At 39.7% G+C, this 16,979-nt stretch overlaps 2 protein-coding genes across 3 annotated transcripts; one reads left to right on the forward strand and one right to left on the reverse strand.

Moving 5' to 3' along the window:
- Window positions 1-126: 126 nt before the first annotated feature.
- Window positions 127-12,811, forward strand: lsm14ab (LSM14A mRNA processing body assembly factor b). The gene is made up of 10 exons (XM_047362984.1): window positions 127-456; window positions 2,170-2,333; window positions 3,894-4,038; window positions 4,524-4,706; window positions 6,985-7,065; window positions 7,247-7,423; window positions 9,117-9,276; window positions 9,548-9,574; window positions 9,860-10,103; window positions 11,059-12,811. The coding sequence occupies exons 1-10, from the start codon at window positions 336-338 to the stop codon at window positions 11,080-11,082; spliced, it is 1,326 nt and encodes a 441-aa protein (XP_047218940.1). The 5' UTR covers window positions 127-335; the 3' UTR covers window positions 11,083-12,811.
- On the reverse strand, window positions 12,589-16,414 carry LOC124866929. Of its 2 annotated transcripts, XR_007037953.1 has the most exons (5): window positions 15,324-16,414; window positions 14,959-15,176; window positions 14,441-14,841; window positions 14,189-14,343; window positions 12,589-14,096 (listed from the first exon to the last, which is right to left on the reverse strand). XR_007037953.1 is itself a non-coding variant. In XM_047362985.1 (4 exons), the coding sequence occupies exons 2-4, from the start codon at window positions 14,690-14,692 to the stop codon at window positions 13,877-13,879; spliced, it is 627 nt and encodes a 208-aa protein (XP_047218941.1). In that variant the 5' UTR covers window positions 14,693-14,841; window positions 14,959-16,409; the 3' UTR covers window positions 12,589-13,876. The 2 variants fall into 2 exon arrangements, 1 of the variants encoding a protein (XP_047218941.1); XM_047362985.1 differs by having other exon boundaries at window positions 14,959-16,409.
- Between the last annotated feature and the right edge of the window lie 565 nt (window positions 16,415-16,979).

A 16,979-nucleotide genomic window follows, 5' to 3' on the forward strand; every position in this document is an offset into this window, starting at 1 on the left:
TAAATATGTTACGCTAATGTGTATTGTATATATTCGGTACTGTGAAGGAGATTGATTATATTGGAGTAGTTTTACATGATCAACTGCTTAAAGAGAAAACGTAGAGAGGATGCGTTTTTTTAAGAACACAATCTTTGTCCCAGAAGTCTTTGCGGCGGAAGAAGCAAAATGAAGTCGGCCATGTCGTGTTAGAGTCACGACACGGACGAAACAACTCACTTATCTGTGTTATGCAGACGTAAAACAGCGCCTCGGAAAATTTAACATTTGACCTAACTTTGGACGATAAACATATTATTTGGAAGTAAGTGCTTGAGTTAACTCAGCTGATAAAAATGAGCGGAGGAACGCCGTACATTGGTAGCAAAATTAGCCTAATCTCTAAGGCCGAGATCCGCTATGAAGGGATTTTATACACCATCGACACTGAAAACTCGACAGTAGCTCTCGCTAAAGGTAAGAAGACGCACCAAAAATGTATTTTATCTCTGAGAAGGTCATAATTCTGGACTTTCTGATCGTAGTTTTTCCACTGTGCTGGTAACGCAGTTAGCGGAGTTAGCTAGTGTTTCGTTAGCCGGCTAACGGCTAAACGGTGTTGTGCTGCTCTCTCTTTTGTTTACGTTGATTTCGGCCTCATGTTTAATCCGCCGTTCAGAGAACAATAGAATCAAAAGTCAGTTTGTCGATACTGTACACTGTTTTTTTGCTGTTTCCGATTATATTTAAGTTTGGATTCACGGTTTTTGATAACATTATAGGGACATTGAAGTCACATTTTAATATTCTCAAACATTGTCTTTAAGGTTAAACTTAAACACTTGATTTTTATCCGGTACAGTTTTGTAAGTTTTAAACGTGATGATGAACTAATCGTACAGGGTGAACGTTGACGATCACCCATTGTTCGTTTTTCTGAATGTTCTTATTGATGGGATCTTTGTTGAAAAAACACACTTAGAAAACATGAAATTTGGAGAGTCATTTTAGTTGAAGTGTAATCAAGGTATGTTAAAACAACCTATTTAATCTAAGAAGCGTTAAAAACGTTGAAATGATACCAAGACATTGGGTCTACTTTAGACATTAAGAGAGCTGCATTATTTTGTTATGTGTCTCAATTTACATTAAAACCTGGGAAAACTTTAGACCCGAAAACATCCATTGTCAAATATGTATAGTTTCCAAAGAAATTCAATGCTTGAATGTTTACATTTTTTATTAACTTCTGATAGTCTTTTATTTGACCAAAAGATCAAGTTTGTTACTGTGGAAAATCCTGGCTCATGAAGGCAGCATCAGATATTTGTCCGAAGCCATGTGTGACTACGTCTACGGATATTTATGTGTTCTGATACTACAGCAGTAGATAGCGTCAGTCTGCCCACACATACTCCAGCCCAGTAAGCAGCAGTAATATAGCATATTGAGGCAGACGGGTAAGAAGGACTGAAATGCATCATGATTTTCCTTAACTTAAGAGTCTGATGGTAGAGAAGGAGCGACGTCAGCCTTGTGGAGGTAGTTCCAAGTGAAAAAAGGGGACAAAAGTAAAGCAGACTGCAAGATTATGCTCAGCAAATTTGTCAAGAGGAGGAAGGAAGCCCAGCACGTTTAACACTAGCAATTTGATAAAACAATGAGGTTCAAAGAGTTTGCTTCCAGCAGAGTGGAGACATGGGGGATCCTGCTGCTGGCTGGCCACACAAAGTACACAAAAATGCAAATTAATTACTTAAACATCACACCATGGGGTTTCCTGGATTTTTGTGTAAGATTCTGTAACTCAAAGTTGAATAGTACCTATGATTAAAAATGAAAGACTTTTACATGCTTTGCAAGTGGGAAAACCTGCAAAATCAGCAGTGTATCAAAAAAATCTCACCATCAGATAAATCAGAAACGGCTTTGTTAGTCTAAAACGTTAGTCCTATGGCCTGACTATGTTGTTAACAGAAAGTAAATAAATGGGCAACATATTGAATTCTGGGTATGTTTATCAAATGGGATTGTTAAAACTTCAAACCTTCCATAGCAAATAAGACGGTGTTTTGATGGGACATCGCTGCCAGGAGCGTAATCACCAATCAAGCGGTTCGAGCCACAGAATCACTGATAGTAACACACCTACTGTTTGTAATGTTGCGTTTTTTTTCTTCTCCAAAACAGTTCGCTCCTTTGGCACTGAAGACCGTCCCACGGAGAGGCCTATACCACCTCGGGAGGAAGTGTTTGAGTACATCATCTTCAGAGGAAGCGATATAAAAGACCTAACAGTTTGTGAGCCACCCAAAGCCACTAGCACCCTGCCCCAGGACCCTGCTATAGTTCAGGTAAGTTTCCATATTTGTAACAAGACTGTTTAATATGCCATTAAACCTAAACTACAATATCTACTACTACTTTAAGTCTGATTTTATTTAGATTATGGCATTAAAAAATATGTAAAGATATATTTACTTAACTGTGGGGCTTTTAGCCCCCACATATTGGTTTGCTGGTACATGCCTAATACCTGAAAGTGTTTTTTTTTTTTATTAAAAGTGCATGTGTATTATATTCAGTGACAACCCTTTTTCTTTACATTCCATCAAATATGACCAAACAAATTTAATTTAAAAGTACATTTATATCAAGGTCTAAAAGCTTGACAAACTAGATTATTTATGTATTACTGCAGTCATATCTTTAAATTTGGTAGTATATTTCTAATGGAGTTGGGATATATAAAATATAAGAACAATCCTTTTATTGTGCTCAGGTTTCATATAAGCCTTCCTCATGGCACGTATCTTCGGCTTGCATCGGCACATTTGTATCTCATAACTAACTCCAGCTACCAAACTGTGGGTAATGCTCACCTAAGTAGAACTTTGACGAATACGGATTTAAGTTGCTAGCACCCATCACGTCTTTTAGATAAAAAATATCTACATATTTTTACTAAGGGTGTAACAGTGCGTGTATTCATACAGCGAATACTTGGTACAGCCCTTTCGGTTCGGTACGCACGTGTTCAGAATGTATGTATTGTTTTAAACCTGAGCTCATGCAGAATGTTTATGTTCAGAACTAAGTGCTCAATGCTACGTTGATACCAGAACAAAACAGAGAGGACTCCCAGCTATCAATAAACTTTATTTTGGAACATTAAGGTTTCTCGCACAGCTACAGTGGAGAAAGAAAGGTGGACTGAACCAAAACATTGTTAGTCCAAATTGTTACTTGGAGCATCCCCGTACATTTTGTATGAAATACAAGTTGGAGGAATCTCTGTTGTTGAGGCGAGATTTTCCCAACAGCATGCTGGGTTTAGGTGCAGCTAGGACACTTGTTGAAATATCAAAACTATTCCAAAGTAATTTAAACTCATTTTATTCTCAAATATGGGCTCTACTGCTTACACTACTTTAGTCATTGGAAAAAAAAAATCCAACCAAATCTCCAGTCACTTCTCAACTTTCCACTTTTTTATGTTTTAAAACATAATAAAACCTAATTAATTTCAAAAAGTGAAAAAAGATTCTTTGTTTCCTCCTGACCAAAAGAAATAATATTGTTATATTTTTATTTATTTTGATTGAAAATGTACTAAATCATGAGTTTTGTGTATCGTTACACCCCTAACATTTACTATGACTGCAGAGAACTTGTAACCGTGATATCATTGTTGGATGTTGCAGTTGAGCTACATTTCTCTATTTTCTGGAAATCAAGTTTTCATGTGCAGAAGATTTGATATAATTTCTTGAATAGCGCTAATTCGCAGCACTTATAACAAGGTGTATTTAACAGGTTTTTAAATAGCAGTCTTTGTGTTGTGGGATTATATGAACTAATTCTGGTCCAAATGTATGTTTATGTTCACAACTGGCTATGTCTTTATTTATTAGTCATCCATCGGATCCACCAGTGCAGCATCTGCACCATTATTCCAGTCTGCTGGTTCCTATGCATCATTCAGCAGGGCCTCTGTTCCATCCTACAGCCAGTTTGGCGTTACACCAATTGGATCGCAGCAGTTTGCATCCACTGGAGGTAAGTAGTAGTCTCAATTCAAAACGAGATATTTTAGATTTGAGAATCTGGAATATGACTGGTTTTTAAGATATTCTGATACGTAACCATCCATACAATTTTGAGAATCGTTTGCTGGCTGTTTGTCTCTGGATGCTTCTGTGTGCCCTCCTATAGGTTAAATTGGCTTGTCATTAAATAACAAAGGGAACTGGCTTTATAATGAAATCAAAGTTTTAAACATTTTATTTTGTTTTACTAGTGAAGTGGACTTCTAAGACAATACCCAAAAGATGGCCCAATCAGTGGTTTACAAGAAAAGTTGACCAAACATCCTTTGGCCACACTATTGTCAAATACTTGATAAATAATGAAAAGAATGATAGTTCATGTGCACCTGTTTATATACAGCTCTTGTGAATTGGGCAAAGCTGTGTAGAAAGCAGCAGGCAGCTTGAAATAAACTTGCTGCCTTCAACTTATTTTCTTTTTCCTTTGCCCTGTAGGCCGAACTAGTCCTCAACGGGCAAAAAGTTCCCCAGTGGAGCAGTCTGTGAAGGTTCCCCCGTCAGCTGCCCCTGGTCTATCTGCAGCTGGTGGACAGAGGAGTCAGACAGGAGTGACCACCAAACCCACCAGCTCTACCACTGGCACCCAGAAACCCCCTGACCTTCTTGAGCAGAAAAAGGGTGAGGCTTTAATAAGTTCACAAAAAGTTTGTATGCAGTGCCAGATATTTCATTTGCGCTACATAAAAAGACAGAATCAGATTAAATGGCTCCAGTTTTAGGCCAAGTAGGGTTACCAAAGTTATTTCTGTTTGCTTAACACTAGAACTCCCAGGGCCGTCAATTTGACGGTTTTGAAAGTTTGACATGCCATAATTCTGGTTTATTAAAACTGTTATCTTCCTGGCATCCTGACTTTTTATAAACCTGTCTTGTGTGTTCCTATGTATAAACTAAAATAACAAAGTAAATAAAAGATTAAGTATTTCTACCTCTAACTACCACAGCCGCTATTTTGACGGCCCTATTATTTACATTTATATTTTTTTCCCGCGGCCGAGAACGCGTGAGCGTTGCCTAGCAACCGCCACTCTAGAACGCAGTCTGAGAAAGAGATTGTTGTCATCCTACAAATGGCTTCTAGAAGGATATTTTCTGCTCAAGAGGCATTGGAAATGCTTCAAAAATTACATGATTGTGATTCTGGGGTCGAGAGGGATTCTGACGGCTCTTGGTCAGCATTCAGTTCCAGTGACAGCGGGTCAGAGAGTGAGCCTCCCCCCCAGCTAAAAAACACGAGTCGTCCCGTTAGCAGGAGGTTGTGGCGCATTATTTCAAGGAAGTAAAAGACTCGCCTATGTAATGATTTTATCATTTTAGGCTATAGTTTACAGATTAGTGAACTAATAATATATAAACTATAGCAACAGTGCTACAATCAGCGTAGGTTCAGAGACAGGGAGACGAGCCTGGTGTCCAGTGTCCAGCTATAAACCCAGCAATCCAGCTCACTGGCAGGAGAGAAACTAAAAAACAAGGTACTGATAATGGAAAAAGAAATAAACAATAAGTAAGGTCATAGATATAGTAGCCCAGTAACAACAATCTATTCTGCGCTTTACAGCGTTTTCATCGCAAGACGAGCGCACACCTGAGAAGGAGTAGGAGATTGGAAAGGATGGGACTGTGTGGACAGTGGTAGGGGAGGAAGAAAGTAGAGGGAGGCATCAGAGCCAGAATGCGTTGACAGAGCGCTAGATCCAAGAAGCCCAGACCGCGTTCCTCTGCTTGGTGGACGCCGAGATGCTCATCCATGTTCAGGGCTGCAGGGTGGCTGAGGCCCGCAGAGTTTTAGGAGATGATTCCTCCTCGGACATGAGTGTGGATGAGCAGGAGGGATTTTTAGCACTAGTTTATGTCCGCGAAGTGAAAGGGGGGCGTAACATGGAGCTGTCCAGCTTTTGGTCAGATTAGTAAAGCTTTTTTTTTAAATGTACCCACTACTCTGTATTATTTTTCAGTACTATTTATAAATAATAATAAAACATAATAGGTTTTGATCAAATACTGTTATTAATTCTTGTCAAAACCATAATTTTATAGCGTGCAAGAAAACCTTTAGCATTCTGACCGATGTAATGCGATGACGTCATCACCGCCTCGCATCCAGAATGCTCGCCGTCAAATTGACGGGCTTGGGAGTTCTAGTGTTAAAGCCAGAATAAAAATGAGCGTTTGCATACCCAAATATTCCTATGCCTTTAAACAATTTGGTAGAACCTCTGATTGGTCAATTTACAACATTTAAGCTAAATATAAGGACACTTGTTGATGTATTTTAAAGCAAAACCTCAAACCTTGTTTGACATCCTGAGAAAGTCCAAAGAAATCAGGCATGATATCAGGAAGAGTTGTGAATCTGCACAAGCGTGGTTCATCCTTGGGTTTAAACAATCTCATGCAAGTGTAAACCCCATAGGAGTGTCCAGCTGCCATTCAGGTAGGAGCTGGCTTGTGTCCCAGAGATGAACGTGTTCAGGTGTGAACATGTGTATTAACTCCAGAATAAAAGCAAAGAGGCTGGCTGAAGATGTTGAGAGAATGTCATTATCCACAGGGAAACGAGTCCTGTACTGACACGGTCTGAAATCTCACTCCGAGAGGAAGAAGCCATTACTTTAAAAGCCATATAAAAAAGATAGATTCAAGTTGGGGACAAAGATTTACATTTTTTGGGGTGTGTAGAGACCCCTGCACTTCAAGGCCTCACAAGGAAAAAAAAAATTATGTTGGGGATATTATAGCAAAATTCTCAGCCCTATAGAACATGTGTCGGCAGAGCTGAAAAGGTCTGCAAGAAAACAGAGAGCGGATGTATATTAGTTTTTCTGCTCACATTCATGTCTGCTTGGTGGGTTGCTGCATTCCCTGATAACCATCACAATGTCTCATTATTCAGCTCCTGACGTTCAGAAGACATCCCAGCCAGATCATGAACAAGGTGCTGTTGAAAACCGGGACCCCAACAGGCGTCACATTGGTAGGTGACATAAAGTACATTCTTTAGAGAAATCTGTTTTTTCCTTTTATAGTATTGCTAACTTGAGGTTTTTAATATTATTGAGCATTGAACAGTGGTAGTAAAAGCCCAGACACATTGTTCACCTTAAATTTGTCGAATGTACACTATATTCTTATTTTGAGATTTCTCCCTATTTTAGCTGGCGTTCAGTCCAACCGCCGAGGCCGGGGACGAGGAAACCGCAGCAGGGGCAGAGTGAACATGCGCAAGGATGGCACCATGAAGTTTGACGAGGACTTTGATTTTGAAACCGCCAACGCCCAGTTTCACAAGGATGAGATTGACAAGGAGTTCCAAAACAAGCTGAAACTGAAAGGTAGCATTTCAGTGCAGTGTTGTCCGATACAGCAGCTACCGGCGTTAGCTAAACTGCACATTGTATGAGCGTAGCTTGGGGAGCTCGGTATAACTCTCACCTTACTTTGGCCCAGGTGCAGTTTCTTGTGTAAATAGGGTTTTTTTACAGTGCTGTCAACCTTTCAATACGACTCTGGATGTCAACTTTAAAAATAATACAAATGTTTCTTCTGTATCACCCAGTTATTTTTTCTTAGAAATTAAATATACATTCTGTCAACTCAGTTTTTAAAAAATCCAAAATGTAGGACGCTGAATAATTTTACCTCCTAATATAACAAAAACAGCTTCTTTAAAGGTATCCCTTGGACATGACATGAAGCAGAATTGCAGCCTTTGTTAATGCACCTATTTGTAAAAGAAAGAAATGTCAGCCATGAAATAAGATGACAAACCACTGATTGGTGTACAATCGATATAATGGACACTAGAAAATTAATTATTTAAGGATAATAATTTGCATCAAAATCAATAAAAACTGACCTGTTCTTCCAGCGGCAGCAGCGCTACAATATCAGAGACACTCAGCCCTTCTTACCTGTTGCCTCACCTGACAAAACCATGAGCTGCTGCTGGGTGTTCAAACTCTGCTAACATGGCAAGTACAAACAGAAAAAAAACATATGCTAACATCATTAGCCAATAAGGCAAACACAAAAAGCGTTGGTACTTTCCTTATGAGGCAGTTGGACAGGAAAAAAACAAAATGCCGAAGGATTCTACATGCTAGCTGCGCTAACGCAACGACACTGATGTTTGAGAGCAACTTAAAAAGGTCAGTAAAGCTCCTGTTTCTGCAACAGTAATGCAGTAAACCTCCCAGGTGGCGTAGGCTAAAGCTGTATGTTTTAATATTAGCTACATGGAGAGCCAAATGACGGAGTTCTGTTGGTCTGAGCTCGACTCCGTTTTACTGCGTTACGAATTAGCGCAGGACAATATTAATGAGCTGACTGCTCAGACGGTTAGAAAATAGTGACGCGGCAACCAGGAGCCAGGCTGAAGCTGACGATTAGGAACGAAAAAAGTAGCAACCTGCAGCAACCCACCCTGCTGCTATGGATTATTGTTAAAGAAAATTCTCAGCGAAATTACCAGAAAGATGAAATCGTACATGAATACATTTGCATGGATCAGATTCTTGTTTGCCTTGTAAAAAAATAGTTTTGTATGCGTCAGACCCATGTTTGTTTTTTAAACACAATTAATTTTAGTATAAAATGATCCTTTATTTTTTCCTTAAGCTGTAATGAAAGGAAATTGACAGGAAAATGGACCCACACAGCGTCGCACTAAAGATAAGCAATTGTTATCTTAACTATAGTTATGCCAACAGGGAAGTGACACTTCTAAATTGCTCCATACTTTCATAAATTGGTTTTGCCCTAATAAAGAAAGTTAAAATATTGTTGTATTGTAACTCATTATATGTTTTTCTCTTAACTAGAAAGAGCCCTGTTCCCTTATAACATGCTGAATGTTTTTCTTAGTACCGCTATTGATTTAGCGACCTCCCCCCCCCCCCCCCCCCCCCCCCACCGCTGATTCTTCATCACAAGACAGGCTCCTCCCTCTCTTTAAGAGATGAAGCACTCTAAGAACAATACAAAAGCAGATTCAAAGAGTTGTTTCCAATTTCTTCCCACAAACAGATGACAAACCTGAAAAGGCACTCAATGGAGAAGAAACCGCTGACTCAGAACATCCAGCCAATGCGGGCACCACTGAGGAGGAGGAGGCTGCCATCAATACGTGTTACTATGACAAGACCAAGTCCTTCTTCGATAATCTGTCCTGTGAGGATGCAAGGAGGTACTACAGCGCGCACACACCGCTGATATGGCTCCCTTCATGTTTTATTATTGTACCTACATCTGTCTCAGCACAGCAATGAGTAAAAGTCACACGTTGGCTGTTAGTTTTTGTCATTAACAATTCACTGAGCAAGGCAAATATTAGAGCCTGATTGAAGACTGGGTCATCACTGCCTGAGCTGGATCCTCCTAAAGTACTTGGCATGTATTTTAGCTTGTGAAATGTCCTCTACTATCACTAAAATACTTTGTGTTTTTGTCTCTTCAAGCAAAACAGGTGAAGGTGGATATCCAAAGTAAGTCAAATATTCTCTCTCCATTCACTGAGGCCCCACATTTATAACTGACTTTCACAACATGGTCAACAGAGTCGAGTCTCAAGTCATTGTATGTTTAATTACTTTTTAGATTGGATATAGTTAAAATATGAAGTGGCCACATTTTGTTTTAGTTTTTATTTTTATTTTTTAGAGTCAAAAGCTTTGATGCGGTTGTATTAAAAAATCGTGTGTGTGTGTGTGTGTGTGTGTGTGTGTGTGTGTGTGTGTGTGTGTGTGTGTGTGTGTGTGTGTGTGTGTCAGGGAGCGCAGGTCAACCTGGGCAGAGGAGAGACGAATGAACTCGGAGACTTTTGGCATCCCGCTCCGACACCACCATCGTGGAAGAGGAGGAGGTTTCCGCGGCCGAGGGTTCATGGGGCCCCGTGGAGGCCGGGGGCGGTCGTCAAGCAGAGGTTTTTTTGGGCCGCCCCAGAGGGCCATGCCGTTTTTCAGGGGCGGATTCAGAGGTGGCAGAGGAGGCCGCGATTTCGATTTTGAATACAGGGTGAGTCAAATGAGCACAAGCCTATTACTGTATTATTACAGCATTATCCTGTATTTGGTTATGCAGCAGGGTTTCTGCAGATTAACGTTTTTAAAAGCTTTGAATTTATTATACTCAATTCTAGGACTTAAAATCTTTTAATATTAAACTTATTTTAGACTTTTTGTGCCTTTTTTAAAAACCTTCAAATGTATTAATCTTCCTTATGATCCTTAGTTTAAAAATTTAGTATTGATAATAAAGTCTATTTTAGGCCTTTAAAAGGTCTTGCGTTCAGATTTTTTTTAATAAAAGTTGCATTTAGTTGTGTTCTAAATTTGTATGTTGGTTCATTTATTGCTTCACTTGTGGCGTCCCCGACCCAGGGTTCGATTCCCGGCCTTGAGACCACAGCTGCATGTCGTCCCCCCATTTCATCTCTGCTAATTTCCTGTATGGTACCTGTCAATCAAGACCACTAGTTCCAAACAAACCAGTTCAGCAAGTCCAAAAAACGTTTTATGTATTTTAACAGCTAAACAAAAGGTTCATTTTTGGCTAAAGTATAAAATCAAGCTGGCCAGCTGCAGCGGGCGGTGGAGTAAAGAGTCCTTAGAAGTCAAAGGTCAAAATCCAAATGTTGGTTCTAGTTTTATTATCCACTAATTAGCCCATAGGAAAGTACATTTAACAAGGTTTGGTTGTTTAGTTAAGATCCGTTCTACCGGAGCTTCACTGTCTGCTGTTAGAAGGGATTCATGTTGGTTGGAAAAAGCTCTGGACTCATGAGCCCAATGTTAAATCTAAGCTATAATACAAGCATGATTTATAACATTATAAATACAAGCTTATTTTGTAATCTGTGTAGATCTTAAACTCAAGTATTACGCTCTCAAAAAGTTGGACTGGCAGAAAACCTGGTGCAATCCACTTACGGCTGATTCCTAAATCTTTATTTTCCTCTTTTCTCTTCCAGAAGGATAACAAGGCGGCTGCGTAGTACTTCAGTTACGGATCCACCGGAGAATTGTAGCCACTTATTATGAAATTATGTCAGTTGTAGAAGTTTCTTGTGGTCTCTACATTAAAGACAATATTTGGACACCAGCACCTCGGTGGACTGTTTGACATCAGGGGGTACTGGTCCTACTCCCTCTCTCCACTTTGAGACTTTCCAGTTTCTTTTTTCCAGAGGTTTTGTTGAAAAATTAGAAGACCACATGTAAATACAAAGCTTTGAAGTAATTGCGTACTTTTGCATCAGTCAAATTCCTTTCTTACTAAAGTTGTCTTTGATATTAGGAGCAGTACACACTCTCAAACTGTGAGCAGATCACAGCGGACATGATCGATAGCTTTATTCCTTTTCCCTCAATTTGTGATATTTTTCAGCACCAAATCTGTCACCACTGCCTGTTGCACCATGTATTTTTTCTGCTCAGTTAGGTTGCCATGTGTTCAGCGTTTGTACTTCGTTAGTATGGTTGTTTTGTTTTTTCCTTCAACATTCATTTTCTATGAAGTAGTGCAGCTAAAAGAATCATAACTCAGAACTGGTCATTTGTAAACAATGAATGTAAAACTAGCTCAAACCAGATGGGTTTTTTTTTTCCCCCGTTGAGTTCTGTGTGTACCCTTGTTAAATCGTACGTGAGCCCTCAGACCTCCTGCGTCAGGTGACTTGCTTTCCTTCTAGTTTCCCTGCTGGATTTCTGCAGGTGGGGCTGTCAAATGCAGGCGTCCGAGTCCTTTGGTTTGGTATGTGTCACAAAGCTTCAGCTGTACAGGGATTTTTATTTGGTTCTAGCTGTGTTTACGTAGTTAATGACACAGGATGATGATTTTTCTGATTTGTGTACATTAGAAAAGTTGTTTATTATTATCTTACAAGGTCTTAGCAAAAGACACATAAACAAGTTCTATTTACCTAAATTTGCTGTTTTGCCAAAAAAAAAAAAAAAGTAATTGCAATAGAAGAATTTTCATTTATATGTACGCTCTTGTAACTTCAGTATTTCTCAACATTTTCTTGTATGTAAAGGCGTTGCTTTGTGTTGTTGTACTTTTGTCTCATTGACTTTGCCCTCACTATGTCAACAGCCAGCAATTCACACTGCTAAATTAAGCACTTGTAGCGGTACAGGAGTTTTATACTCCAGATGGGACATGTCGGAAACAAATTCAGCTACATTTGTAACTGCATTTCTGATCAGTTGTAACTCCATTTGTTGCATCGTCAATGTGATTGTTCTCAGGAGTGAATTTATTTTTTTACCAACTTGTTAAATGGACAAAAGCTGGATGTGGTGCCAGTATTTACAAGGTTCTCGTTCGTTTAAAAAAAAAAAAAAAATCCAATCCTCAAACCTTTTTAGGGAGTGCCTTTCGCCCCATGTTTCTCCCTTTAACTTAGATGTGACATTTGGAGATAAGTGCTGCTAGCAATATGAGGTGAAAATAGATCCTCTTCTGTAAATGTGGTTCAGATGGCAGCGCAGTAAATGTCTTCAAAGGTTATCACACAAACAGCTGATAAATGCGCGATAGCCTGTGGAAATAATGCTTTATGTTGGCTCTAACAGCAACAAATTAGATTTAATTTGAGGCAAAATTGTTATACTATTCAGAACTGACATTTTTCACGTTTGCTACTCCTTCCAGTCACTGGAATTGTTTTCTTGGTTAATCATCAAAATTGAGTTTATACGAAAATAAAGAGTTGTACAATTTTCATGTCTTCCTCTGTTTATTATATTCCTTTTTGCATGTTGTAGCACTGTTGTTTTTCAGTTAAATGTCCTGCGTTCAAATCTCGTGCATGCAAAGCCTTGGTGTGCATGTTCCCCCTTTGCATGCATGGTTTTCCTGCTTCTTCTCATCTAAAAACGTGTTCGTTTAACTGGCCAGTCTAAATGTCCCTTCAGTGTAAAATTTACACTGAAGGGACACAGACTGGCCGTGGCAAAACCAGGAACAAGTCTACCTGGGGTCGTTTTGAGTTATTTACAGATCCGAAAAGAGTGGAGTCTAAGCTTTCCAATGATGTCATACTTGTGGAAATCAAAAAAGATATGACCATCTGAATGTCTGCACTCACCAGACTATTTTTCTGAGAAATCAGCCCTGAAAGATTCATTGTTTTCTCTCCCTGAAAGCAGGGTGGTGACAAAAGCTGCTAATTTCAATAACTTTGAATAGCCAACCTCCCCCAACTGTTTGTCAAGAGAAGCTCCAACTGACTGTCACTGAACTTTTTCTATGTAAAGATAATTTACAGCAATGCATTACAATCTATTTTTTTTAAATATTATTTATGTCTGCAAATTGCATCATGACTGCATCCTAGTGATTGGTTTGGTTTCCTCTTGTTTTTAGATAAGTCTCACTTAAAGTTCCAGACTATTAAATGTTCTGCCTCAGGCAGAGTTTGAAATCCAATCTCACGCAATTATCAAAATATCAGGGTAATATGGATGTGTTCTTCTTAATATGTAATATGAAATGTCCAAAGATTATTGTAGCATGAAGAAATATTGTTTATCAGTCTTCATTTTATGTGTGCAGGTATGAATAGAGCTATGGGCTAATAGTTTACACCTTTTGAATACGTGTTAATCTAGAAGAGGCTGGTGCTACAGCTATTTAATCTGTACCCATCAAATGATATGTCTGCAAACCTCTTGACTTTAATGAACCCAGGAAGAGAAATGGGCATTAACTTGACTTTGATCATGTCACAAATGTGATTTTTATTTACAACTTTATACAGATTACAAATTGCCAAAACGCCAATGTCACACCATCATCCTCTTCTGTGTTGTGCTTTGTGGTGTAATGTCCTCCGCTTCATCGGAACAGAAAGGCCTGCTGTCCGTGGCCAGTCCAGGTGCAGGCAGGGCAGGAACACACACGACAGGGGGTAGAACTTCTGGGTCACACAGCAGCTGAAAGCTAACGGGCTCTGCATCGCTGTGAGTCCTAGTTAGGACCACACCAGGTCTTTTGGCATCAAAGCTGTTAATAAAAGCACACAAAAGACAATTAAAATATTGCATGTCTCTTTGTTATTGACAAATACAGATTGTGGAAGTCTGCATAATAGAAACCTGAAGTGCTGATAACTCTTGATATGTGGGAGTTTTCGGAAGTAGGGACTTAGGTGTGCCTGCCAGTCAAACGTGTTGACTAACACTGTGCCATCTTCCAGTCCGACCAGCTGTGGGATGTTGAGGCGACTTTCTGGCGAGCTGTTTTCCACTACCTGCACACAGAAGGACCATAATAGAAATAAGCATTTTAGTTTTCGTGCATATGACCGACTTTCTTTTTCGATTTTCTATCAGGTGGAATAGACTTACTTTGGTGATATCTGCCAACGTGCTGACCTCTTGTATGCTTGTTTGATAAGCCCAAAGCCGCAGTCCGGGGCAAATTTGGTGTGGCCAGCAATCAGGAAGTGGATATTTAGTGTGGAGTGAAGCTTGGCCAGGCGCCATACCACAACATAAAATTGTTTCTGTTTTGCCCAGTGCAGTTGTCACAATGAAGATCCACATCAGTTTCTCCAACTCCAAAATGAGTGAAGTGGTGCATGAAGCTGATGACTTCATTGTTCCCCTTCCCTGATGAACATCCCTTCATCAATAAGGAAATTCACCTGTTTCTGCAGGCCTTCACAAGAGACACCAAAAAGTCCAAATTTCTGTGGTGTCAGGAAGTACATTGGCCCAGGCTGCAGTGGGTTCGAGGGGAAGTGCATCTGATGAAGACGGAGGACAAAAAAAACAGGGATTAGATTAAACAAAAGCTGTGTATCGTTAAAGCAGTCTTATGTTTATACTTTATAAGAAAAAAAACTGCAATGTGGGACAAATACCTGCTGTGCAAAGTCAAAGCTGTAGTGCCTCCTGATCTTCTTACTTGAAGGTGGGGAGGGGCCGATGGCCAACTGATAGTCGTCGCAGGTCTTTTTGCAGGCAGCAGTCATCTCGTTGTAGACGGCCCTCTCTTTTTGAACAAGCTGAAGATGATCCTGTCGCTTCTTGATTGCTGCAGTCTTCCTCTCCTCCTGAAGGTTTGCACCTCAACCTCAAGCTTAGATTAAAAATACAAACACAAACCTCACTCAAGTCGATTTTAATATTTAACTGGTCAGGTTTATGTGATTTGTCCGCTTCAGTACATGATTTATTTACAGTATGATGCATCATAATAGTTTTTTTTAAAAAGTTATAAACTCACCCCATGAGAAACTGAGAGGTATTCCGGCAGACTTCGATGCCACCGATGGAATAAGTTGTCCTGGCGTGTTTTCTTTTCCGTGGTGTCTTCTTGGTGGATGTTGTCATCGCTGAGGTTTCTACTGTTTGCTTCAAGATGTCCGATTATTCTCACGTCCTGCCGCTCCCTTTCTGCTGCTAATGAATCCATCCGTATGTTGCACCTGATCTCTGGAGAAAGTTTGCGGCTACAGGACTGTGTCCCAAGTGAAGAGTTCTCCTTTCTTCCTCCGTAACATTTCCAGTCAGAGTTACGCATCTTCTCCATTTCACTGTCTCTGTTTTCCTCAAATGTGTTATAGCTTCTGATATCTTACGTTTTAGCTCTTCAGCCGCCAGTCCAAAGCTTTCTTCGTCATCCTCGTTTTGGGTTGAAGACAGCTGCAGACTAGGAATGTTCTCCAAAGTAATGCAGTCGCTGTCATCTTCCTCTTCCTCTTCATCTCCTTCTGATTCAGAATCTGAAGAGAGTCCGGCGGTGGCGGTGCTGCTGAACATGTTCTCCCACAGCGAAGCGCTGTAACAGCCGCGATTCAGTTCGTCTGCAACACGTTGAGCTTGGTCCATCGTGAAGAAATATATTATTTTTCATAGGAGATGTTAAGTAGCCACGAGGTTTCTTGAAGCACGCTGGGTTATTGGTCGACAAGCAGAACAAAATCCAGCGTGGAGCCAAACAAAGTTGCTACAGAAATGAGCTGAGGCTTTTCCCCTCCCCAAAAATGGAGTTTTAGGCTGAAAACAAGCCGAGTTTAAACATAAAATGTACCATTTTAAAACCTCCGAAATTGTCATTTAAAGAATCGATTGGATACTTCACAATTTCAACTTGCACATTTTGCAATAAAACGAAAATCACCATTTTCTCAGAAATTGACGGTTTTTCCTCATTTTCTCCGTTTGTGCTCTGCCGACTTGTTCCTGGTTTTCCCGTGGCGCGTCACTTTCCCGTGGCGAGACTGGTGACCAGTCCAGGGTGTACCCTGGACTGGTAAAATCCAGTGCAGCCGATTTCCTTCTTGCTTCAATGAAAGTTCCCTTCCGGTCAAACAGCTCATCTAAGTCTGCAAGCTTTCTTGTACATTAACTTTCATTGGCACAATTTGACTTGTACAGGTATTTGTTTTACATTTCAGGGAGAACCATTTTTTTTTTCTTCTAAAAATGCCGTCAAACATGTTCTCTTATTGTTTTTTGGTTTTTTTGTTAAGGCCATTATTTACATTGTTTGGTTGTTTTACAGAGCTAGGATGTTTAACTGTTGCATTCATTTAATTTTATTTTAGATACATTTATATCATATTTCAGGGGTGTACATTTTTGAATAAAAGTAGCACAGGTTGGGTTTTTAAACCAAAGGACTAAATGAAGATTTACAGCTGGATCATTTTAAATTTCTCATGTACAGATGTGCGTTAGTGTTATGCTTTTTCTTCAGATTGAGCTCTTTACAAACAATGGATCAAACAAAAACAGAACAGTGTTTGTCAATAAAAATAGTGGAGAAAATGTTATTTATTTAAATCATTTAAAGATATAAGGTATATATTTATAAACACCTTGTAACTCCTTAGATAGTGGCCCCACTGATGAGTAAAAACGAACTTCATGAGAAGCT

This window comes from Girardinichthys multiradiatus, chromosome 4 (assembly GCF_021462225.1).
Source record: "Girardinichthys multiradiatus isolate DD_20200921_A chromosome 4, DD_fGirMul_XY1, whole genome shotgun sequence".
NCBI lineage: Eukaryota > Metazoa > Chordata > Actinopteri > Cyprinodontiformes > Goodeidae > Girardinichthys > Girardinichthys multiradiatus.